Source organism: Mus caroli, unplaced genomic scaffold (genome assembly GCF_978045245.1).
Source record: "Mus caroli unplaced genomic scaffold, Mus_caroli_1 scaffold_1, whole genome shotgun sequence".
Classification (NCBI taxonomy): Eukaryota; Metazoa; Chordata; class Mammalia; order Rodentia; family Muridae; genus Mus; species Mus caroli.
In genome coordinates this window covers 115,038,851-115,065,153 of record NW_028227256.1, presented here as the reverse complement: position 1 = coordinate 115,065,153, position 26,303 = coordinate 115,038,851, and the positions used below count along the sequence as shown (strand labels likewise).

General features: G+C 43.2%; 1 protein-coding gene across 33 annotated transcripts in view; it reads right to left on the bottom strand.

Moving 5' to 3' along the window:
* The window catches only part of Clasp1 (cytoplasmic linker associated protein 1), a 207,252-nt gene that overhangs the window by 40,494 nt on the left and 140,455 nt on the right, over window positions 1-26,303 (bottom strand). For 10 of the 33 annotated variants that reach the window (XM_085840310.1, XM_085840351.1, XM_085840361.1 and 7 more), the window contains 9 exons: window positions 19,884-19,987; window positions 17,492-17,515; window positions 15,983-16,227; window positions 13,850-13,913; window positions 12,341-12,409; window positions 11,255-11,418; window positions 7,991-8,069; window positions 6,999-7,142; window positions 3,774-3,875 (listed from right to left, as the gene is read on the bottom strand). In XM_085840310.1, the coding sequence (XP_085696436.1) occupies window positions 3,774-3,875; window positions 6,999-7,142; window positions 7,991-8,069; window positions 11,255-11,418; window positions 12,341-12,409; window positions 13,850-13,913; window positions 15,983-16,227; window positions 17,492-17,515; window positions 19,884-19,987 (995 nt within the window). Of the gene's footprint in view, window positions 1-3,773; window positions 3,876-6,998; window positions 7,143-7,990; window positions 8,070-11,254; window positions 11,419-12,340; window positions 12,410-13,849; window positions 13,914-15,982; window positions 16,228-17,491; window positions 17,516-19,883; window positions 19,988-23,258; window positions 23,322-26,303 lie in introns of all 33 variants that reach the window. The other 23 variants (XM_085840439.1, XM_085840471.1, XM_085840465.1 and 20 more) reach the window with 6 other exon arrangements.

Here is a 26,303-nt window from a genome sequence, read left to right as displayed (position 1 = left end):
AGAAGCAGAACAAAGACTTAGAGGGAACAAACTGGATACTGAGATAGACAAAAGTGCACTCTGTTTCCTTTGGGAAAAAATTTTATTAACTGAGTGATAACGCAGGGGCACTTGCAGTGACGGTGGCCATGGGAAAGCAATCTAAAACAAGAGACAGGAACTTTCCCTCAAGCACTGTGCTCCTAAGGCTGTGGCTTAGCCATAGCTTAAAGACCAAAGACTCGGGAATCAGTGAGGAGACTGACTTAGAATCGCTGAAGCTGGGTGTGGTGGTGCCTGCCTTTTATCTCAGCGCAGAGGCAGAGGGGCAGAGGCCAATTTCTGAGTGCCCGCAACCTGGTCTACACAGTGTGGTCCAGGCAGGTCAAATGAGCAGAGAGAGAGAATCTGTCTTAAACAACAACAAAGGAAAAAAAAAACCCTCAAACTAAGCTGAAAGATGCTTCTGGTAAATACCAATTGCCATTTCTTGTTAATTTCTACGAGTCAAGAGAAAGAAAAAAATTATGCAAAACTATTTATAGTTTCTATTTCATTTTTATTTTAACTGACTATACTGTAAGACATCTTTTCAGAGACTATAATATTTAGGATTACGGTAAAGTCTTTGGAATACTTTCCATGATATAGGGTCAAATTAAAAACTAAGAATATTCTTTGTGGAATAAAAAATTCTTTTTCCACCTTTCTAAATGCATTCATTTAGAAAAGCACCAGACACCATTTCCTCTCCTGATCATCACAGACTGTTAGCAGACTATCTCTCAGCCTCTCTACCCCAGACCCCAGGTGGCTGGCGCACTCTCAACCACACCCGAGAAACATCATTACTGATGATGTGCTATGATAAAACACACTTTCCTGATTTAAGCACCATATGAAACAATCTGTTTCAAACAAATGAAGGTACTGTTAGGTGATTTGTAGAACAAAACCAATTCCAAACAGTGTGCAAATAAGTCTGTACTGTTAAACAGTTCATGAGACGTTAGGGAAACTTCACACACATGCAGGAAAATCACACGGTGAGGAGAAGGCAGACAGGAGAATTTCCGCACACGAAAACACAAATGTGCTGTCACTGCAGTAAGGATGCACAGAGACTTGGGCTTTGCATGTGCACAGAGGCCCCTGAAAACTGTCTCTTCATCTTGCAGACAGAGCCTCGGCTTGGTACTGAACTTGCTATATGTGACGACTGTGAACCTCTGGTTTTCCTGACTCCATCCCTGGAGTACCAGGATGACAGCTGTACACTACCATGCCATAGTACGAGGAGCTGTGGACAGAACAAGGGCATGCTGGGCAAGTACTCTACTTACTGCATTCTGGAACAGTCTTTCTTCATTGTGAAATGTGCCAGTGTTTTTAAGAGACCATATTTCCTCCCAGAATAATGCACATGTAATGCCTCAAAATAACTTGAAGATTTTCATGATACTAATAAAAAACAGCATTTTTTAAGAACAGTAGGCTTGTAGCCCTAGGCAATGTGCAAATACTTGCCTATTTATGAAGATTTACTTTTATCTCAGGAAAGAAAGCACACAGTAAGACCTTTAAATTCTAACTCATTAGGCTTTTCAAATAATTCCAATGCTAAATTTAAAACACACATGTATTTAGTGAGTGTGTGAATGTGTGTATACATATGCTGTGTGCATGCTTGTGCACCTACGGAGGCCAGAAGAGGGTGTCAGATCCTGTGGGGTAGGAATTACAGGTGGTTGTGATCCACCTAATGTGGGCACTGGGGTCTGCAAGAGCAGGTAAGTGCTCTTAACTGCTGGGTCCTTTCTCCGGCCCCCTTTACTTTAAAAATATTTATTTTTATTCCCTTTCCCCTGTGTATGGGTGTGTGATTATGTGTATGTACACACATGAGAACATATATGCATATGTCTGCAGAAGTCAGAAGGCGGCGTTTGTATCTCCTGGAGCTGGAGGTACAGGCAGTTGTGAGCCACCTTTTCAGTCCTCAAAAGTCAAACTTTGGCTTAAAGATGGTTACAAAGTACAGTCTTTTTCTGAGATCAAAACTTCAGAAATTAAAAATATAACTTGAGAATATGTTTTAAAAATATTTCAAATCAAACTTTGACAATGAGACTGCTATGTCCCTAAACTCTGTGATTTACTGAGAACTGAAAATACTGGAATCCAAGCAAGCGAGAAAGAGAGATAATATCTGCCATTACTATCAAGATGATTACACTGGAGGATAATTCTACCCAGCACTTGGGAGACAGAAGCAGGAGGAGCTCTATAAGTTTAAGGCTAGCAGCCAAGTTAGATAGTAATATTCCGTCTCAAAAACAAACAAAAAGGTCACTTTCAAATACTAAACTACTTAAAGAACATTTGTGAAAACACGGGGTATAATTCATGCTTACTAGCTCAGAAAGTGGAAAAGACACACAACATACTCACACATGCCCCTGCACAGCCTCTACCACTGCCAGAACCGCTAAGGTAGCCTGATAAAATTTTCCAAGTGTTACTAACGTGTATGTGTGTGTGTGTGTGTGTGTGTGTGTGTAGCATGCATTTCTGATTTGATTAGGCTGGCTGGCCAGTGAGTTCTGGGGACCTGCTTGCCTCCGCTCCTCTGGCATCTTAAGCATGTTCTGCCATGCTTCTTCACATGGGTGCTGGGGATCTGAACTCAGGCCCTCCCTCACAATTATACAAGCACTTTGCCCACTGAAGCATCTCCACAGCCCCTTGCTAGCTTTTTCTAGTAGACAATTTAGAAGTTGTTATGGCCCGGTAATTTCAGGGTCAAATGGAATCTTAAGAGTGATTCTCAATTTTCTTTTTTAAATTTATTTTATTTATATGAGTACACTGTAGCTGTCAGACACACCAGAAAAGGGCATCAGATCCCATTATAGATGGTTGGGAGCCACCATGTGGTTTCTGGGAATTGAACTCAGGACCACTGGAAGAGCAGTCAGTGCTCTTAACCTCTGAGTTATCTCTTCAGCCCGAGTGATTCTCGTTTGTTCCTTTCTAGTAGAATTCAGGAGTAGGTAAAAGGTTCTTCAAAACTCACTGTCTGCTGAGAACTCCTGGACCATCATCTGCCTGCCAGCTGTACACTTTACAAAAGAAAGGACTTCTTCCAAGCAGGCAGGTCATAAATTAAACTTTAATATATGCTTCAGTGTTGATACTATTCAGTTGTAAAAACTTCTAATGTGGGAAAACGGAAGGACACAAAGTTTCTAATTTACTGAGAAGAGTAAATCTCCTTTACAAAACCATTGAAGACAAGGTACTTTGAAAAAAAATTATGTGTGTTTGTATGTGTGGGTTCACATGAAGGCCAGAGGATAACCTCCAGGTTGTTTCTCAGGTGCTGCCCACCTTGTTTTTTGGACAGCATCACTCAGTGGACTGGAGCTTGCCAAGCAGACTAGGCTAGCTGGCTCAGCATCCCCAGGGATCTTCTTGTTCCCACTTCCTCTGCATGGCAGCAGCACCTTGATCCATGGGCGCTGGGCCCCAGCTTGGGTAAAGGTGTCTGCCTGAGTCCTAGATACTACGATACTCCCCTTGCTGTTCCATTTGATACGGTAGTGAGCAACACTTAGAAACCATTCACTGGGAAGGTAGTTAATCAGGAACCAACATCAAACCAGGCACACAGAAAGAATCACATGCCATCATATTAATGGTAATTCTCAGTGGCCTCACAGGGGGCAACTGATGTGGACAATGTGAAGGTGGACAGAGTGTGTGCTTGGGGTTAGTATATGGGCTCCATCTACCTGTTTACAACTTTCTTCCAAGTTTCCTTCTCCAGGCCCAGAACAGGTGGGAACTGACCTACCAGGGACATCCTCCCCTGCTCGACTACGCTGACGCTGGGACTGGTGAGCAGAAGAGGGGAGGGTGCATTAGAAAGAGGAAACAGTCAGTGGAGGTTGTCTGCTGGCTCAAAGTAAAGCTTCATCACGGCTGAGGCCCCTGAGTCAGAAGTCAGGGACAGTGAGACCTCAGTACCCTGATCTTTGCTGGGTGTCTTAGTTAATCACAATCCTTCGTGAGAGGAGGAGAAGTCTTGCTTCCTGTGATATGAAGGGCAATCAGAAGCCGAAGTGAGACATGAGAAGCAGTCATGGTTAAGTTCACAGTCAACTCTTAGGTTTTAGATTAGGCTTGCTCCCACACATACATACATATATATATATATATATATATGTATATATATATATATATATATATACACACAAACACACACATATTTTACATTAACACTTGTGTGTGTATGTGTGTGGTGAGGTGCACATGTACTACAACATTATGTGGGAACCAGGAACAACTTGTAAGAGACATTTTTCTTCTTCTACCACATGGGTTTCGTGAATCAAACCCAGTTCATTAGGCTTGGTGGCAAGAGCCTTTACCCGCTGAGCCATCTTGCTCTTAAGTCATTTAGAAATGTCACCCTTCAGAGACCTGCATACTTTTCTGGATGCGTTGAACAGTGTGTCTACTCTTCCTAGGTTTCTTTGCCATGCCTCCATTGCTCACATTTCTCAAAACCTGATAAAGCCAAGGAATCACCAAGCACTTGTGAAAGGTCCCTGGCTAGCCCACCGAAAAGTGACACCAGCTTTAACATTTGACAGAGAGAATCACACAAAATAAGCAGACATACAGCATCGAGAATTGTTAATGAGGAACATGCAATTAAATACTATGGCTGGACTTAGGGGTTCACACTGTAACCCAGCACTGGGAAAAGGAGGCAGGAAATCAAAAGTGCTAAGCCAATGTGAATTTCATCAAGCTCTGTCTCAAAAAACTAAGGGCTGGAGATACAGCACAGGAGTAGAGAGCCTTGCCAGCCTTCCAAGGCATTGGATCTGAGTTCTAGCATCTCACATGCACATACTCACACACAAGACAGAAACAAACAATTTTTTGTTTTTTTTGTTGTTTTTTTTCGAGACACAGGGTTTCTCTGTGTAGCCCTGGCTGTCCTGGAACTCACTCTGTAGACCAGGCTGGCCTCAAACTCAGAAATTCGCCTGCCTCTGCCTCCCATGTGCTGGGATTAAAGGCATGCACCACCACTGCCCGGAGGAAACAAACAAATTTAACGGGAAAAATTCTATTGCCTTTATTAGATGGTCTTTCATATATAATATGACTTCCTAAGTACTGGAAAGAGCTTGGTTCTCAACTTGTTTCTCAACAGCAACAAATCCCAAACAACCCTTAGACAACAGCAAAAGATCTAACAGGATCTTTTTCTTACTGAAATCAAGGCTGCTCTCGATGCCCCAGCTAAGTATTGTCAGCCTCTCAAAGACAAGAAACTCATGAGATTAAATGCCTTGCTCAGCTGCACAGGCAGAAGCCAAAAGGAGGCCAAGCAGCAAACTTGTTTCCAGGTAACATTCTCTATTACTTTCCACCAATACAGTGCCCTGGAAAAGGTCTAGTGACCACTGACATCTAGCTGGCACACTTACACAAGGAAAAGGTTAATGTTGAAGTAGCCACGCCAGGTAATAGTTGGGTATCTCTGGGAGGCTTCCAGCAGTCACAGTCTGTTAGGCAATACCCTTTGAATGCTGTGAGTTTGCTTTTCGTTTTGAAAAAATACCTTAAATACTAAAACTCCCTTCTCCTTGCAGAGTGAAACATCCCTGAAAAATGGAGCTAAAAATGAAACAAAGGAAATATTAAAAAATATTGGAAGTTAGCCGGGTGTGGTGGTGCACGCCTTTAATCCCAGCACTTGGGAGGCAGAGGCAGGCGGATTTCTGAGTTCGAGGCCAGCCTGGTCTACAGAGTGAGTTCCAGGACAGCCAGGGCTACACAGAAAAACTCTTGTCTCAGAAAACCCCAAAAAAAAAAAAAAAAAAAAAAAAGGAAGTTAATGAGTCTGAGCTCTATCAGCCTATATTGGTTTAAAATGCTTCAAAGGGGCCATGAGTAGGGCTCAGCTGATAAGCTGCTTGCTCAGCACGAATGTGGCCCTAGGCTTGATCCCCAAAGTAACATAAGCTGTATGCAGTAGCACAGGCCTGCAATCTCAGCACTTGGAAAGTAAAGGCTGGAGGACCAAAGTTCAAGGTCATAGGGATGGGGCAGGGGTATTAAGAATTAAGAGTACATAGTGTTCTGGCAGAGGACCCAAGCAGAGGCCTAAACTGGAATTCCAACTCCAGGATGAGGGCTTTTTCTGATCTCCCAGGGTCCCTATACTCAGACATGCTCATGCCCACATAACAAACAAACACAAGTCAAAAATAATAAAGGGGCTACTGAGATGGCTCAGTGATTAAGAGCACTTGTTCCTCTTTTTTTTTTTTTTTTTTGTTTTTTTGAGACAGGGTTTCTTTGTATAGCCCTGGCTGTCCTGGAACTCACTTTGTAGACCAGGCTGACCTCAAACTCAGAAATCCTCCTGCCTCTGCCTCCCGAGTGCTGGGATTAAATGTGTGCGCCACCACACCCAGCCATCTGTTCCTCTTACAAGAGGATCACCACTTGGTTGCCAGCATTTACATGGTGGCTCACAGCCTCCAGAACTCCAGTTTTAGGGCATCTGATTCTCTTTTCTGACCTTGGTAGGCACTAGGCACAAACATGCTACACAGACATAAATGCAGGCAAAACACCCAAGCACATAAAAAATTTTAAATCCTTTTGTTAAAAAGTAGTTGAAGGGCATCCTCAGCCACATATTGAACACAGGGCTAGGTTAAAACTACCTTTCACTCCCAGGCACAGTGAGCCCCAGATCTGCCCATCCCTCATCAGAGCACAGTGCCAGCAAACACACAACTACTAAAGCTTTGCTATTTATCCCACAGTTGCTCCATCAGACTGCAGATGGGCAGAGCAGGATAGAGAAGCACTACCGCACAGCCGTGGTGACACAGCTAGGTGGATGTGGGGCAGTACACATACTTCCAGGGGATGTGTATGCCTAGCTAAGGAAAGCCTGGAGTCTTGCTTCAGCTCTGTGAACATACCTTTCTCACGTCTGAACTCTTTGGTTCTGTAGTCCATGTTATGATCCTAGAAACAGCAAGTCTTGTTTCACTGGAATTTACAAAATCTGTGGGGTCCATCTGTCTGGCTAGAGATTCGATGTATTTCAGGATTGCCACTTTGACCTGAAAGACCAATGATTATAAATGTTAAGCATTGGCTGTCACAATCTTTGAATAGAATTCTTGTCTGGCAGTCAGACGAAAAGCGAACGCCACGAAGGGGGAACTTCCCCTCTGTCCCTGATGAAGTTTATACACGCACTGACAGGTCTACTCCACATCCGTGCTCCTAGATTCTCAAAGACAATAGCTTTCCCACTGGCCAGAAGGCCAAGCTCAGCCTTGCAGCCTGTTCTGTAAACATTCTGGGCCAGGACCTGACAGGCAATTCCCATCCCCCATCTCATACTCCGCCCCAGTTTCTCCATTAGTTTTTGTTCTCAGGAGAAGGAGGCTACTATCTATGAGACCTTTCCTAGAGCCTCAAGATAAGTCAGTGGTCAAGAAACAGACTACATATGAGCACACACAGCCTCCTTTCTTTGTGTAGTAACATGACTGAGCTGTCTTGTCATTACAGGTGTGACTTTCTACCTGTCTCAGAGAACGTTACTATTAAAAAACTATTCTAACACTGTACTGACCTCGCCACATCAGAATACCTTTCCCAGTTACAGGCTCAACTGTGAAAAGGCAAACGCACATTTGGCAAGGACATAGAACAACTAACGCTACTGACACTGTTGGCAGAAATAAAATATGGCATAATTATTCTGGTAGATTCTAACAGTAGGCATCTGCCTACCAAAGGAACTAGCCATTTGGGACCAGAAGAAATAAGAACACATTCACAGAGGGCTGAACAGAGATGCTCCTAGCTCTCCAGAATCTCTAAACAAGCCACAGAGGGAAAAGGGACTTGAAAAGCAACCATAAATGACAGGTGTTGAATTACATGAACAGTCACCAACCTTGAGGTTTGGAGTTTGAGTCTGATCCACAATAAATCTCATCAAAATGTTAAATTGTTGATCAAATGGAAAGGAATCCCTAGGATAAAAACAAGTTCATATGTTTAATCCTGCTGTAGATTAATATATACAAAAGTACATTCATATGTATATATATATATACACACACATATGTTTATATATATATATATATAAAACTTTTCAGTTTATATAAATATTAATATTTCTATATGGAAAACTGTGTGTAGCTAATTTAAAACTGAAGTCTAGCTAGGCAGAGAACACAGGCAAGCAGGTGGACTCCTACCTGCTCCCCCTGTCCTGAATACTGCTTACTGGAGAACTGGTGATTCTCAGGCCCCATCTTTCTATCTGTACTAGGTCACTTGGAGCTCACTCTGTGGAAGCTAAGCAGGTATCCTCCAGTCCTATAAGTGCAGGTGAGCCTCTTGCGGTCACCACAGATAAATGTTTGTGTGGTGCTCAGTGCTGGGAACTTCTCTACCCAGCTATGACTCATAGGGATGCCCCGGGCCCAAGGAACCCCTTTCCTTGACTCAAGCCTGTGATTAAGCCCATGCCTCATAGCCACTGTACATGCCTGATCTAACCAAGTGATCTTTTGGCTAGCAAAACGCAATCCTTTTATTCTTTTGTTTGTTTGTTTGTTTGTTTGTTTGTTTGTTTTGAGACAGGGTTTCTCTGTGTAGCCCTGGCTGTCCTAGAACTCACTTTGTAGACCAGGCTGGCCTCGAACTCAGAAATCCACCTGCCTCTGCCTCCCAAGTGCTGGGATTAAAGGCGTGCGTCACCACCTTTTATTCTTATGGTGTAGCAATCACTACTGCTAATTTAAAATTGCATAACAGAGGTACTGGGCTGTGACATCTTCATCGCAGGAAAGACAAGGCAGCTGAGTGTCTGGGAGTGAGTGACAGACAAGGTTCTCTACGGAGATCTAAGAGACTCTTCCTACAGAGGTATGGTAAGAGACTAAGGATGCAAGTTTGAATCTTCAACAGAGGAAGAAATATTATCAAGTGTTCCAAGACACAAGTGGAAATTAGAAGAAATAACACAAGAAAACTATAAAGTTTTATAAAGGGAAACATATTACAAACTGGTATTTTAATCATAATTACTTATAAAGTAAATTTAAGCTAAGTGGTAGAGCACCTGACAATCACGGGCAAAGCCTTGGAGTTCCCCTAACCCCTGAAGTAACCAAACTGGCCCAAGAGCATCCTTGTTTTCTACAACTGGAAGCTGTGAGAGTTGAAGCTACAGATAGCTCTCTGTAGCTTCAGCTTCAACCTTTCCTGCTTCTGCCCCAGAAGACAGAGGCATGTCAGTGTGTTCAGGCAAGAAATGTGCCTGTTGGTAGGCATCTCTAGAGGCGAGGAACTGGGGCAGATTACAACAATGGAGCAAGGTGCTCATAGTGAATAATCACTGATAACCTCTACTATCCTCTGGGACCTGCACCAAGGTATGCATAGCAGTTGAGTGAGTGGGGAATTGGGCAGGGGAAACAAATGCCTTAGACATACACATTTAATTGAGATTAAGTTTTTCGGTTTGTTTTTTGTTTGTGCATGTGTGTGACTGTGCTGAGTTTCTTCCTTGATCACTCTATTTACTGAGATGGGATCTACTATTTGAACCCAGAGCTTTCTCCGGTCCTCATGCTTGTGGAGCAAGCACTGAATAATCTGTGCCACCTAAAATTAAGACTCTTACAAGAAAGGGCATCAAGGAAAAGAAGCTAACAGAGATCACAATTCTATTTTCCTCCCATCGTGTGTGTGTGCGTGCATGTGTGTATCCAGAAATAAATAAGAAATAATTAATACAGAAATAACTAATGTGTGTGTGTGTGCATATGTGTGTGTCCAGAAATAAGAATTAATACAGAAATAACTAATGATTGCACATACATATACAGAAATAGTTTCTCAGCTCAGAGTTTGAGTACAGGCAACCAATTGTGACCTTAGGCAAGTCAGCACGGCTTCTGTTTCTCACTGTTAAAAAACCATGTTACCTCTGAGTCCTTCCTCGTGAAAACCCCAGGACACCTGGGGTTTGTCCAAGTCTGTGAACCCTGGGTTCTATGAAAGGTACTGCTGTGGTAATAGCTTCCGAATACCTGGGAATCACTTGCTTGTTCTTTTCAGAGATCTATGAATCACACTTTGGCCTCTATCTTCTACCAAATCAGCCAGATCACAGTGAGTATCTTTAGATACTGTCATTCTCTTCTAGTCCAGGCATGCTAACGCCCCTCAACTGCACAGCAAGCACCAGGCTTCTGCGGAGTAGCACAATTCCCAAGTGTTTCTGAGTCACGGTAACAGCCAGACGAGCTACAAAGATGGTTACTATTCTCAAACTCTGAGCTGAGGAACTGTCTATTTCTGTATGTGTGTGCATTCAGTATTATTTCCGTATCACTTTTTTCAGGACACAAACACACATGCACATGTATGCATACACAGACAGACCCACATGCACATAGAAGGTGCACACAATCGCATGTGGAGACCAGCAGTCAACATTAGGTCTCTTCCTCTATCACTTGTCATCTAATATTTTGAGCCAGGGACTCCTGCTGAATCGAGGCTCATCATCAATTTGGTCAGGCTGACTGATCAGCAAGCTCAAGCATTCTCCTGTCCCCACTTCCCCACTGCTGGGATTACAGTGCAAATAGAGTGCTGGGACTTAAAATCAGGTCCTCATGCATGCATGAGACTTCACCAACTGCGTCTCCTCTCTAGCCCCAGAACTGTTGATTCAGAGACAGTTTACAGTCCAACAAGATCTCTACATCATATATTACACTAAATCTCTGAGGCAAGTTACAAAAAAAATTGAAGTATTCAAATAGAACTTCAGAGAGATATAAACAAATATTCTACATATTAACCTCTCTAAATGTTATTTTTTTATAAAAGAAAGGGAATTTTTTAAGTTCTATACATTTCATAGGCATTCATAAAATATCAGCAACTCAAAGGTAACCTGTAAGCAAGGGGAACTGTGTAAAGACTAAAACCACAAGCCTGGTGGTACCGGTGCTGCCTTTAATCCCAACATTCAGGAGGCAGAGGCAGGTAGACCTCAGAGTTAGAGCCAGCCCGGTCTACAGAGCAAGTTCCAGGACAGCCAGGACACCATTAAGAAACTCTGTCTTGAAAAACAAACAAAATGAGGACTAAAACTATGGCCAAGACTCCTACTGCAGTAAGACTGGGTGCTCACCTGGTGACATCTAGAGCCTTCTGAACTTTTGCTTGCACAGATCCAAGTAAGTCTGCTCCCATTTTCTTAAGGAGTTGTGTGAGAAGGACGAAGAGCCAGTCTTGCAAGTCATCCTTATGAATGATTATAAAATCCACGAGGGTCTCCAAAAACATACTGAAAACCTGCACAAGAGAAAACCAAACACCTCACACCCTGCCTTCATGGCTTCCTCCACAGCCTGAGAAGGTTTCAAATGCCTGCCCGAGCTGGCCTAGCCCAGTCTTGCCACTCAGGTTAACTACAGCTCCCATCTTAAGAGGAAACACACAGCAGAATATGGGGATGGGCTTGGGACAGGGGCGTGGGGAGGGCATACTTGACACTTACTCTCTGTTGTGAATTCCACCGCACACCAGGCCATGCAACAAAACAAATTCCATGTTAGTCCACAGCAAAGTAATACCAGTTTCATGCAGTTCCTTTCCTGAAAAAGCTACGAACTGATAAGATACTCTGTTCTCCCTCAATATAAACCCATAACTGTCAGCACAGAGAGAAATAAATGTTTTAGAGTTTAATCCTGGAGAGTTTTCTGAGAGAGAACGAAAGACAGAGAGAGACAGGGGTGGTGGTGTCTTGTCCTGGTTATATACTATTCTGACTCATTCCCTAGCATTCAACATACCATTACAGGGTGTCAAGGGGTAGAAGCCCTATTCATGTTTCTGTGACCATTGACTTTTGTCAAGTAATTTGATGTGCACCAATTTGAGCTGTTAAGAATAAGGTTTTAAGAGGAGCTACTGACAACTCCTGTGAATTCTCAGGCCACTACGTAGTTACTGCTGCCACTCGAGGTAAAGCAGAGTGCAGAGTGGAGCATCCCTAAGCCTGTGTCAGGGAAGGAAGTGGCACCAGGCTCCCCAACCTAGTGCTACACTGGGACACCCACCCCACACTCTTCAATTCTATCACAGCAACTATTCACCACAAGGGGTCTCCAGTGACATCTCAGGAAGTCAGCGAGCTCTGATAGATAAGTGGGAATTCCTAGCTTGGCTCAGGCAGCTAAGAATATGAACTAAACTGAGACCTCCAACTCACTGGACAAGAGCCTTCTGATGGAAACAAATTTCCTTCTTTATCCTCACATTCTGCTTCTGAATCAGCAATCTAGAGGTAATGGGTAACAGAAAGTTCATCAATGTGAAACCATCTAACATAATATCCCTTATGGTATAACTCTTACCAGTTATGTTATACTTATGGTTTAAATTGTATCACTCTTAATAGTTCCATAGAGAAAAAAATTGATGGTTAAGATCTTTGGTTATATATTTGGACTTTAACCTCAGTCTTTTGGGGGCTTAAAATTGACACCTTGATTGATGTTGTCCTTTCCGGAAGGCCTTCATAGCTGATAGAGTGAGTATTGTTGCAGAACAAGAGGGAGGAGAAGTACCCTGTGGCTCTTGTTTCACCTTGTTTTTCTATATCCCTAGCTCATGGAAGCAATTCAAGAAATACTGAATGACGGGGTGAATGGATGGAGGGTGGGTACATGGGTGAATAGAGGGCTAGGGTGATGACTTTAGTTAAGCAGACAGATGAATGGATAGGAAGATAGTAGTTAGTGGACAGATGGCTGGCTCAGATGGCTGGATGAACGGATGGGTAAATGAGTGAATCAATAGATGGGTGGATGGCTATTTACTACTTCAAGGATAATTCCTATGAGAAAGCAAGAGTAGGAAAGAAGGAGAAAGGAAGCTGCTGGACTCTCTGCTCATCGCAGGCTTTATTCTCCAGTATGACTTGGAAGAGACTACCTTTACTAGGTACAATCCTGTCCACATGAAGTTAGTCCCTATCCATTCCCACACTCTAGGATCTTTCTGGTGTTTAACCCCTTAGCGCTCTCTCTCTCATTTCTCCATTTTCTTACTCTTTAGATATCACTAGCACTTACTAGCTAAAATAAAGTGAAATCCAAGGGACTTTTTAAAAGAGGCCCCCTTTCAACACTACCCCTGGTGGGGTTTCTGAGAAAGATTAGGGAGAGGAAGGAGTCTCTTGTTGAAAAGGCAGTCCTTAAAGGTTGGTATCCCAAAAGGCAGAAGTACTACCTAGCAGAACTCCATCTACCAAGTTCTTAGGAACAGCCAGATTCCATCAGAAGAAATAGCTGAATTTGGTTTTATAGTAAAGGCAACAAATAGATACTATATTTAATATATATAAATATAAATACATAAAACATAAATGTAAAAAGTATATAAATAAATTCTACCTGAGATACCAAAGTAACCATATATATTTTCCCACTACTGTAACATTTTAAAAATATACTATATTATATTCTAGAACCTAGCACACTGGCTGAAGGAGATAGACATAAATTCCTGCTAATGGAATAAAAGACTCCATCTGATTCCTTTCATGACATTCCTTATTTGAGGCACACTTAATTTGAAACTGATGGTCATGTAAGTTTCCAAGAATTACACTTTGGAAGATGTTAATGCAGACTGTTGGGAAATTCTTTCTCAGTTCTGGGGTGTATTACACAGTTTGCACAGGCATGCACACAGAATATACTTAAGGCCTGGTTACCTTGCTGTGAGGGTCGGCAAACATTCGGGTGAAAATCTCACACAGTCTCTTCAATTCTACTCGACTAGTGGAGAAAAAAATGGAAATAAGTGAGTTTAATATGTAACATTACCAGTGCAAGAGATTAAAAGCCCTTTACCTAATCTTTAGTTATGTAATTAAAAAAACTGTCTCAAATGAATTATCTTTCCTAATTGGTGATGAAATTGAGACTCTCAGAGGCATCGTCTCAGTTTCATTTTAGTGTGAGGAAACACACTTGGTTGCTATCTATTCCGTGCTACCAGAAGTGGACAGGTATGAACCAAGTTCCCTTACTTCAGTCCAAGTCAATTTTCTACCTGCTAGGCTATTTGTGTATGTGTGTGTGTGTGTGTCCACTATGGGTGTGTGTAAGGGTTACAGGACAAACTGTGGAGGAAAGTTCTCTCCTTCTATACAGGCCCAAGGACCGAACTAGGTTGCCAGGCTGGGCAGTGAGTACCATTATCCACTGTGCATCTCACTGGACCACATACTTACACTCTTCTCTAAGTACAGTGGAGTCCTTGTACCTTTTCATTCAGCTGGGAACTGAGGATAAGCACTATGCCACGTAGCTGAGGACTGTACAAGAAAATGGCTAACGCTAGAACCATGAAAATCCTCAGTGCACGCTGGTGTCTCCTGCCTTCTCTCATCCCCCTTTCACATCAAGGTTGGAAAGAACTGTTCTCTTTCTGGTCACACCAGAACAATCCACTTCTTCAGGCACCTGAGATCCAGATGCCTCAATGATCCTTCGGTAATCTAAAGGTGATCAGGGCTAGCAGGTTCTTAAGGGCCATTGCTGGGTGGGGTGGGGGATGGGGGAAGTCGGGAGAGGGGACCTAGTAAAAACCATGAAAGCAGAAAGTGGATCAGTCAACAAGACTTCAAGAACAGCCATGACAAATCACACTCATGTTGTGTGGGATGCATCACTAGGGTGTCTGTGTACTTGAAGGATATGACAGAAGCTCTCATATCATCTTCATGGACAGAATGGGTTAATGGGAGCAAGGGTGAATATGGTTGACAGAGGCAGCCTGGATATTGAGTTGGGGTTACAGCTGGACATGTAGCAGTGTTCATGAACCACATTCTTCATCCATGGCCACAAATCAGCTTATTCAGGCTCACAATTTATTCATCAAAACAAACAAAAACCAAGCAAGCAAGCAAGCAAACAAACAAACAAAACCCCACCAAGCCTGCCTTTCTTTGAAGTGATGCTCAAAGGGTGTGATACAGTGTGTTTACAGGTTCCGCACTCTTGACTCACACCCGAGTAACAGACTGGTCTTAAGACCCAGGACATGGAAACAGGCTTAATTAATGAGCAGATTTATCTTCCACTCTCCATCCTTTTTCTTTTATTTGGGGGAGGGGTAGAGATAGGCTCTCACTCCATAGTCTAGACTGGCCCAAAACTTACTATGTAGGTCCAGGATTGCTTTGAACTATCAGGGATCCCCCTGCTTCAGATGCCCAAGTGCTGAGATTACAGGCATATACTACCATACTTAGCTATTTCTCTGTTATTTCAAAAAAGTTACAAAATAATAGCATGGCAATAACAACAGAGATATGAGGAAATTTGGTATAAATGCATCCCTTTATTTAATCTGTGTAATGCTAGGTTATTTAAATATTTTATAAAATACCAAAGGGAGGTACCAGAAATCATCATTACAAAGCTAGCGTGCTGCTGCTTTGGGGAATGCTCTATCTCACTGAGGACTTGCTCGGTATGCCTAAATTGTACACATGAATGTATACATGAGCTTACAGACTTGTACTTGCTGCAGTTCTGGAGCCTTGGGGAGAAGTGAGCCTACAGGTACAGTTGTTTTCTGTACCTGACTCCCCAGAGAGCATCATCTAAAGGATGCTCCTGTCAGATGTGCACCTGTCAGGAACCAAATGTCCAAGCAACCTAACAGATGACCGTGGATTTGCTAGATGTTTTCAGACATCTGGGTGGCAGGCACTATGTCTCCTCATGGGTGACATGGGTGACTCAGTGACTAGAACTTTGCAAGGACTCTATAATGGCAGAGGCACCTCAAAGCCTATGATGAGTCTAACAGGGACTGAGATGTGTGTCCTCACCTCAGTGTTCTTTGGCTCTTCAGTAAGTTCTGCAGGCCTAGGAGCCCCTCTTTCCGTTCTGACCAGTTGGAACTGGCACAATGGTTGAGAACCTCTGCTACATCTTCAGTCTGCCGCAGATAATGGGGAATGCCACCATTCCTGGAGCCATATGAGCGCTCAGAGCACACGCTGGAGGCATCACTGTTGGCGTCATCATCAGAGTACATTCCATAGGGCTCGTATCTCCTTCTCACAGGCTTCTTCTAAAATGTCCCATGAGGAGCAGGGGAAGGAAGAAGTGGGAAGGTGAACCGGTCATGACTCATCCGTTAAAAACTACAGTGCAGAGTTAAATATAAAAAGAAACACACACACACACACATTTTCTGTGCTTACAAATTAGGGAATTAAAAATAGAAGTGTCAAGGTAGGTGACATAAGTGACATGCTGTATATTTTTGTGAAGAAGGATTTGTTGTCTTGTAGAAAGACAACAAATTGTCTTGTATATATGGGGGTGGTGGAAAAGAGGATTTTTTTCAGCCCGATGGATTTTGGTGCCAATCCTGGTATTACTGCTGAACAACTGTGTCAGTTTCTGCCTTGGTGACTCCTCTCAAGGAGGGTAACCACTACACCTGCCTCAGCTGACTAGTGTGAGGGTTTAATGAAACTCTGAAGGACGAAGTACCAATTCACTGCAGCTGTGCTCACACGTGCAGCCCCTGCAGAGTGCAGAACAATCTACCTCAAGCATGGTCTATGGATGTGCTTGCTTGAACAATCATGCTTGCTTAAGAAGATTGCAGTTGAAATGTTTGTTAGTGGTGGAGATATTCTATGCAAAAGGGCCGCAGACTGTATGAGCCACTTTAGTTAACAGCATCATTTGGTTTTTAACATCAATAGGTTTCTTTTAAGGTAGACTACAATAGCCCCCTTCATTCCCTTCTCACACTCTGAATACAAGACAGTGTGTTAAACCCATACCTAGTATGGTAAGGTTGACACATATGTTTCCTAATGCAGTTACTGGCTCAAGCCACACAAATAGTTTTAATTTTCAAGCAATGTTAATTATTTTTAATCCCAGCTTGCTCAGGAAAGTGCTGCCTTCTGTCCCAGCAAAAGTTCTTCCCAGCATCCCCTTGCACCTTTAAAAATAGTTTTGATTTAGATGATAACCTATATGATTTACACTCACATATGAGCCAGATTTCCTAAAATAAGAAAAGGTTGGTCGACAGATCTGTTCATGAAGTTATGATTATAAAATAGACACAAATTGAGTTAATAAAACACAGGAAGGACAGGGAGCAGAGTGACATAAAAACAGAGCACCTTCCCAGAAGGATGAGAGAGGGGACAGGACCCCATCACACGGCAGCAAATCAGAATGCTTACCAGAAACACTGAGACCAGTCTCTAACTACAACTACATTTTGTGCTGTGTTCAACTAAATTCTAAAAGAAATAGACTTGCAACAGAAAAAAAAAAGTTGTAAACAAAAGTTAAAGCACGGGTACCTTGCTCCTGGCGTCTCCTAACAGCTGTAGGCAGGAAAATATTGAAGGATGGGGAAAAAGCATAGAGAATTATGTCAGAAGCATATGTGGGGATTGTTCTGGCAACAAAAGTGTATAGCAACATCTCTTAGCAAACCAAAAACACAGGTCAGCAAGCGGTTTGGAGTAGATTGTAGCAGACTGCGGTCTGAATGGCATGTCCTAGTCCTTCAGGCTCTGTCCCAGGCTCTCTGGTTCATGGCAGAAGTCTCGCTGAGATTTCCCATACCCGTTGTTTGTCCCTATGAGATCTGCCTACCCCAAGGGCTTCCATTCTGTAGGCAATGATTGTCTACCATTCTGGCACTTTCCTCTTCAGAAGCAGGTCACTCAGAGAGACCAGACACAGTTGGACAAAGGAGCAAGGGCAACAAGGACAGGATGGGAGCTGGGGCCCAGAGAAGAACTCAAGTGAATCAGAAAGGTTTGATTCTCTAGAGCACCACTCTGCCTTGAAGAACTTTGCACATGGTCCCTTATGTGGGCTTTAAATAACTATAACTACATATATATGTATATATATATATATATATATATATATATATATATATATATATTCTAATTGGAAGTCCCTTTTAGCTGAGGGTTCAGTTCCACTGTTTCCTAGTCCCCTGAGCACCACTTGCTAGGGCCTCTGAATAAATAAAAGGCACATTCAGGATGCTTTGACTTGAAAAAGAGCCTGACTCTGTCTCAGCTCTTGATTCAGGTTAAAGCTATGGTTAGAACAGTACTACACACTCTGGTACCTGCGAGAAAAAAGTCCTTCTGCGCATAAGGCTGATGAGTAGGCTGGCCAGGCTGGCTGCTGAGCAGAGAGTCTGAGAGTGGCTAACAGCTTCCTCTCAGATGCACACTAAGGAAAGAACCTGACTTCGAGGAACAGACAATGCCGAGATGCAAAGTGACAAAAGCGGGCAGCCACAGGCAGTAAAGCACTGATCAGGTGGCGCAGGCTAAATTCAAAACTTCAGATTGAAAAGCAGGGTAGTGTTGTTATGTTTGCTTGTTTCCTAACAAGAGAATACATCTTAGAACAGCAGTGGGTAGGGCACCAAAGAGAACATTTTGAAGAGCATGTATTTCTAATGCTGGGCACACGACCTAGGTGTGTGAGACTCTTTCTACCAGCCAGGAGGCAAGTTCAGCATAAGCTGACCCAACAGGAATGTTTGCTGTGCCACAGACTAAAGGAGGCATGTTTTCCCCAAATATTATAATTAATATGCAAAATCCGCCCCCACCCCCATGCTTTACAACTTTAGAGACTAAATCTTAACATTTAGGAAATTTTTCTTTGTGTGTGTGTGAGAGTATGTGTGTGTGTGTGTGTGTGTGAGAGAGAGAGAAAGAGTCAAACTGGGGTGCCATTCCTCAGATGCTGTTGACTTTGTTGCCAGCCATTCCATCTCCCTGGCACTGGGATGCCTGGGGTGCACTACCACACATGGTGCTTTATACACAGGTTCTGGGCTTTAACCCAGGTCCTTGTGCTTCCACGACAAGTGTTTTATTAGCTAGCTCCCCAGTCTCAGCTATTTTTCTCAAATACTAAGTTGATCCATTCTGGGGTGTGTGGGTGACTCTCCTAAGTCAGATTCAGATAACAGAATAAATGTAAGTTTCCGGTCGCAGACTCTATCGCCCACTGCTACAGTCATACACGTAGGCTGTTATCAAAGCCTGTGAAGCAACAGAGGCAACGGGGTGGAAACCAGGAAACAGTGTGGGAAAAGAAGCTATGATATACAGAAAACAAAAGCCATAGCTAGATGACATGTGGGGAGCCCAATGCCGTCAAGATTTCCTGAATACCCAGAAGCAGGGTCAGGTTCCTGACGCTGCTGTTTCCTGGAAGGCCAATTTGACTATGTGTTGTAAAAAGTGTGAGAGGAAAAAATAATAATAAACTTTACATAGCTTTTCTTTTTCTCCTGTGAATGCATATGGTTTGTGAGCAGGCCGTCAAGGGTCTGCCTTGGCTGCCCTAACCTTGCTCACTTGAGACAGGGTTTCTCAAGAGATCCTACAGAGTACTAGTATGGAGTCTAGCTGGCCAGCTGGCTCAGAGGACCCCGTTTCCGCTTTCTGGGAATACAGGCAGGTCACCCCTGAACCTGGCATCTGAACTCGGGCCCTCACGCTTGCCTGTGCTTTGGTGGTTGAGCCATCATCCCAGCCCTACTCACACACTTTGGAAGAAGAGTGCAGAAGACAACTTAGTCACCTGACTTGAGGGCCATGTTATGTTAAGGCAGAATATACAGGTGAGTAACTGTATCACTTCTCGGCCTTTTGGCTAAGATTAAGTGCAGATGAGTATCTGTGATTCCATCCTCCCTGTGCCCCTTACCAGAGCGTCGGCCACTGCTGCTTCCAGGTCAGTGCTGGTACTCAAGACGCGCATGGCGTTCACAGAACCAGGGATTCGTCCTGACTGGCCCAGCCCAAACCGATCTATTCAGAAAACAAAAGCAGAACCTGTTAGTCTACTTACATTATCTCAGTTCTCTGCGAGGAGTCCTGCCTCCTCCCACTAAAGACAGAGACACCAACATTCCCTAGCCAGTTTGAACTGCATGGGACTTGCCTGCCAGTGGTAGGGACTAAGGTACTCACATTTAACACTAATGGGTCACAATTTGGGCTTTTCCTTCTCTGTATTTTGATTTTTTAAGTGAAGCGTGTTCTAGACATTATGTTCCTGAAAGGGCTTGAGACAGATGATAGAACTTACTATAGAAGTAAATGGGGTCTTTGGTTGAATCTTTTAGTCTATTTAGCTTTTCTTCTAGAGGAAAGTAAGTGCCCCTGATGTTTGTCCAACATAAGCAAGTTTCATGGTTTGGGGAACAAGATTTCATACAAAGTGATGGAAAAAGTAAAACTGAGATAAATTATTACATTGACCTTAATTTTCCTTAGTGTTATTAAGAGTTAATGTTATTGTTTAAATTTACTAAAATTTCCTAATAAACACCACAAAAAGCTAGTGGCTTCTTTTTAGAACATTAATCATCAGTATAAATTTTACCTGAGTCCCCTTAAGGATTTTTGAATGATAAATTTTTTTTTTTTAAAAAAGATTTATTTATTATATATAAGTACACTGTAGCTGTCTTCAGACACTCCAGAAGAGGGCGCCAGATCTCGTTGTGGATGGTTGTGAGCCACCATGTGGTTGCTGGGATTTGAACTCTGGACCTTCGGAAGAGCAGTCGGGTGCTCTTACCCACTGAGCCATCTCACCAGCCCGATAAATTTTATATAGAAAAGGCAGAAAGAATCAAAAAACTTAAGATAAGTTTTTGCAATTTAAGCAATTATTTTAAAGTTCTTATTTAAAACCTTGTGTGTGTGTGTGTGTGTGTGTCCGTCCATGCCTGTGTGTCTGTGGGAGTGTATGTCACACATGTGCTCAGAGGCCAGAAAAGGGTGCCGGATGCCCTGGAGCTGGAGTGAAAGGCTGCCTAATACAGGTGCTGGCAGCTCAGCATGGGTCAGCGGTAAGCGCTCCTAACCACGGAGCAGCCTCTCCAGCCCCAGGGCTGTTCTTCATCAGGGTAAACCAAGACTTTCTTGTTAAGGTCCCACTAAGCCAGCTGACCAGCGTTACCAAAGCTCCAGCAGGAGAAAGCCAGTGGAGCTATGCATTCCAGGAAGGACTTAGCGGCCACTGAGGAAAGGTTTATTTATCAAAATTCTAATACTTAAATGTTAAGATAAAAAATATGTCCTTCCGGAGTTAATAAGGAAAAATAAATCTCTGCCTCCGCCACATGTCAGCATTTAGAATAAGCTGGGATGTAGCACTTTACAGGGATTGATCCTTCTTCTTAAATTACATGTTAATTTATTGATTATTTTGTGGGGAGGGGCTATGGTACTCAGATGGGAGTCAGAGGACAACTTGCAGGAGCCAGTTCTCACTGTGTGGGTCTCAGATAAAGAATTCAGGTTGTCAGGCGTGGCGCCTTTACCTGCTGAGCAGGCCCTACGAACTGACTTACTTATGAAATGATACATTTAAGCTTTTGGACAGAAAACGAGACATCATCAATAAAACTGATGAACTTTAGAATAAAGTATTGCTTAGCTATTTTAAATTATCAAATTCAAAACAATTTACCCCTCTACCACCACAGGCAGGGAACATAATTTAAACACTGCTAGTCAAAAGACTCATACACAGTCACAAATTTTTTAATAAAGAAAAACAATTGTATGTCATACTATCCCCTTTTTTAATGCACTTGCTGACGATTACAAACGTCATCTTATTCCATCAAGTTTTGGAGGTGAGCTACTATTGCTATACGAATTACAAAGCCCATGGACAGTCAACTCACACCTACATGAACGCTCCCTGGTTAGAGTGTGAAGCAGGGGCAGAATTAGGGTTATGTGCATGCTGCCTTGTGAGTAATTTTGGCTCACTTTTTTTTTTTCCATTAAAAAAGGGTAGATAGCAGGGAATTTATGAGTAACGAAATGAGTAATTCAGTAAAAGCCATTTAAAAGTTACCCAGCATAAACATAAAGTCTTAAAAACAAACAAAAATTAAAAAAACGAAACAAAAAGAACACAAGTAGATTTCATGCCAGCAATTCTTATTACAGGGCAATATTGAATCTTTTCAGACAGAAAATTAAAACTTATAATAATTAAGCAAGTACTCAGTGCTTCCCAGATGCACACAGCTTTGCCACACACAGCGACTGTCAGTCATCTGAGAGAGTAGGGAATGTCAACTGCCATCTAAAGAGGACATGCTGGCTTCCGTCTAAGCATGACAGGCTTTCTGTTTTCACCAGGCAAACCCCTGTGCTCCAGACTCACTGTTCCAAGGGATGGATGCAGAGGACTGTGCCCTCAGTCTGGTCCCCTAGTCCTTAGAGGAACACACTCAGTCAGAGCCTACATGGTGAAAACATGCAGCTGCCTTCATTTAGAACCAAAGGGCAAGTAACTTGCTTGATAAACAGGTAAGCCTTGGCACTATTAAGTGGATTAGTAGAGCGTGCTGACTCTGTTGAGAAACTAGCCATTAGTGGCTGTTAGTGTATGAAAATGACGCCAATTAAAGTGGCATATGGATGCATCTTTAGACACTTACTCTCTGCACCTGTGGCTAGTGGGTTTGGTGTGTTAAATGAAGCGGAGACAGACAGTTTGGCACTCACAGGCAATGGGACCAACCTCTGGCCTGTGTATGGCCTGGATCCTAATCCTGCTTTTCTATAAAGCTTTCAGGGCAATATATTTATTTTCATATGTGTGAAATTATGTATGCTGTAATCTGAGGTGTGTGGAACTGGTACCTGAATATAACTGGGGCCCGACAGTAATACAATTAACTTAGCACCTGAATGTATACTGGAGTGAGGGCCTGTGGAGACGAAAGACTGTCCCCCACTCCCGTGGGAGACTTGGTGACATCTATTCTGGGTTGCTCTCTTCTTGGGAGGAGGTGTGAGTAAAGAAGTACTTCCCTGATTTTTGTTTCGATGAAACGATGAACGCTAGAGAAACAATGCCAAGCAGGCGGTCAAGCACCAAGCTATGAACAGAACCATAAACATTCAACAACTAAAAAAAAGAACAACACAGGAGGGCAAACATGAGGCACACACATGCCAAGCGCTGGCTGACACGATGACAACGAAGGCGGACATGGGGAGGGAGGAAAGATGGAGAGGCGGAGTCATGCAGTTAGCACTTGTTCACCTGACTGCCCAACAGATTCAGCAGTGGAGAGAGCACTAGTGGACCTGGAATGACGTCGAGAGGCTGCAGGTAAAAGGAACGGCAACACCCACAGGGTTAACACACAAGTACCAAGGAAATGCAGGGGCTGCTACCACCGAGGCTGCGTTTCTCATGAAGAAATGGGGCTGGTTATGAATGGACAGCACGACTGGCCCCATACTGCATGGTGGCCGCTGGCCTCACACAGCTCGTACACACACAGGCATGACAGAGGCACTTATTACAGTGCTTCATACTAGGACGCACTGACGGACTCGGACTCCAGGTTTAAATTCACACCACGAAGCTCCCATCAGCCATTATGGAAATAAGCCACATGAAGAACATCAGGAGTCAGAGCACCATCTGAACCCAGGGTGGACAGCGAGAGGATGGATTGTTAACTCAGCTCACGAGATGAGTCACTGGTATGTGATGCATATGCCACCATGCACCAAAAACAAAAGCAGAGAGGTTCATAATGTTATCTCAACAGAAATTCATGGGCTAACAAGGGGCTCAGCAACTGCATTCTGCCCAGGGGGAAGGCTTAGTGTCTGCTGCACAAATACCCTAGTTATTACTGTACTTGTTTAACTGTGGGGAGTCCATGGCAGGCAGTGTAGAGGATTTCCTTGGAGACACAGCTTCAGGAGTGTGAGCACCATTTCAGAAACACAGGTGGCAGGCCTGGTTTGCCCACAGCTAGCTGTGGCCCTTGGTAATATACCAAACCTGTTTCTCTCACCAGTACCTACCTCTTGTCTGACAGGGAGAATGTTAAAGGGGAATACACAGCAGTGCCAGCACACAGCAGTGCTGGTGACAGGATTAGCATTGGGGCAGCAGAGAAGGTCATGAGGAAACCTGTATTTAGGATAATATTTTATGAACAACTATTTGTAATGTATGTATGAATTCATCAACCTGAGGAAATAGATGTTAAATTCTGTCCTTGTGAAGAGAGTAACTTTGAAAAATAATTAAAGTATAAGAAATTGGTCTGAAATGCTGATGTCACAGGTCCGTATAATATTCAGCTACTTGTCTAGTGAGAAGAACGGGAGGCACCTGTTCCCTTGGTGCTGTATTATAGAATGTCCACATGTTTAACCAAATCACAGCAAGGCAAAACCCTTTACGCCCCTCTGTTATTCTGCACATATTAAAACTCACACATTTAGTCATAAAGCATCAAAGCCTCTAACTCCAATGTAATTTTTTTTCTAAGCTCCCATGTCACTTAATAAAATATAGATCCAATGGCAGATGTGATATCAAAAAGCAAACGTTACCTGTTAAGCAATACAAATGTTAGCAGCTTGAAATTAAAAAGGAGGGGGAGGGGATCTTCTTTTTGGAATATTCACATACAAAACAGTGAGCTGGTGTATCTAAAACAAGACTTACCACTTTCCTGGACGAGGAGGCTGGTTAACGTTTTGTTGTGACCAGAGTGAACTGCAAAGTTCTTATCTACCGCATGAGCACTGTATCTTGACAGCTTACACTGAACATGGTTTTAAGCAACACTTGATCTGTTGGTATTTCTGTGGTTTGGACACAATACTCTACAGTATGTCTGTTGTGTAATGACTCCTCCGTCGAATTCCCAAGTATTCACTCAGCAATGGAATCCATGGGGGACCCACTTGTGTCAAAGCCTGACTGTCAGTAGAACTCTACGGTCTGTAGCTTCATTTAGCTCTCAGACTCTCAAGATGCTTCAATGTAGTGCTACAAACTTAAAACCATAGATACAGCTGGCAACCTATCCACAGCTGTAACCTATCCACAGCTGTAACCTAGCCACAGCTGTAACCTATCCACAGCTGTAACCTAGCCACAGCTGTAACCTATCCACAGCTGTAACCTAGCCACAGCTGTAACCTATCCACAGCTGTAACCTAGCCACAGCTGTAACCTATCCACAGCTGTAACCTATCCACAGCTGTAACCTATCCACAGCTGTAACCTAGCCACAGCTGTACCCTAGCCACAGCTGTAACCTATCCACAGCTGTAACCTATCCACAGCTGTAACCTATCCACAGCTGTAACCTAGCCACAGCTGTAACCTAGCCACACCTGTAACCTATCCACAGCTGTACCCTATCCACACCTGTAACCTATCCACAGCTGTAACCTAGCCACACCTGTAAAGTATGAATATGCTTTCTGTCATTAGTCTCTAAAGAGCACTGCACAACCAGCATTTGCCTACCAATTACATTGTGTTTCATATTATAAATAATCCAGTGACGGTTTAAATGAATGGGTAGGAGGCATGGGGAGCATAGGCTCTGTGTAATACTTCAACATTTTACAAAATGGACGTTAGCATCTGCAGGCAACCCTGGAACCAGTTCTCCACAGAGGCAGAGAGAGCTCTGAATTCACTGAAATACAATTACCTTTCTTTCTTTCCTAATAAAGTCTGGCCATCTAAATTTATTCAAAGGGTAACTGATGGAAGTGATTATGGAAACCAAAAAGGAAGAGAAAGTGTTCAGGGATACATAGCAAGATCCCACAGGACAGTCACTTCCTGGGAAGCCTCTCTGAATCCCCAGGTCCTATCTTCACTTCAGGACAATTTTGTGCCCTCTGCTCTGCGTCTAACTCAGGAAGAAACCTCACTAAGAAGCATTTAACATACTGCTGTGCAATGTGAGAGACATTCATCAGAACTGCTTTTGAGCAAGACAGGTTGGGAGTCAATAGCATGCTTGGTTCCGCAGCTTAAATATATGACTGTAAGATCAGTCCTGGAGGCTGACATTAAGGGTGCTAGTTCCTCAGTGTGAGGAGGGACTGAGGGCACCTGTGCCAGCTGATGCTTCAAATGGGGCCTTTCAGTTACTCCTTGGGCACAAGCTTGTGGAACAGATTGAACCCAAGGAGGTTAAAAGGCACGATTTAAGAATTTAGCTCAAACAGTCTTTCCTACTGCCCTGACCACAGCAGAAGACAGCAGCTGATAAAGCCAGAGTGCATTTGGAGTCACAGCTTCTGCCTTGGGCAA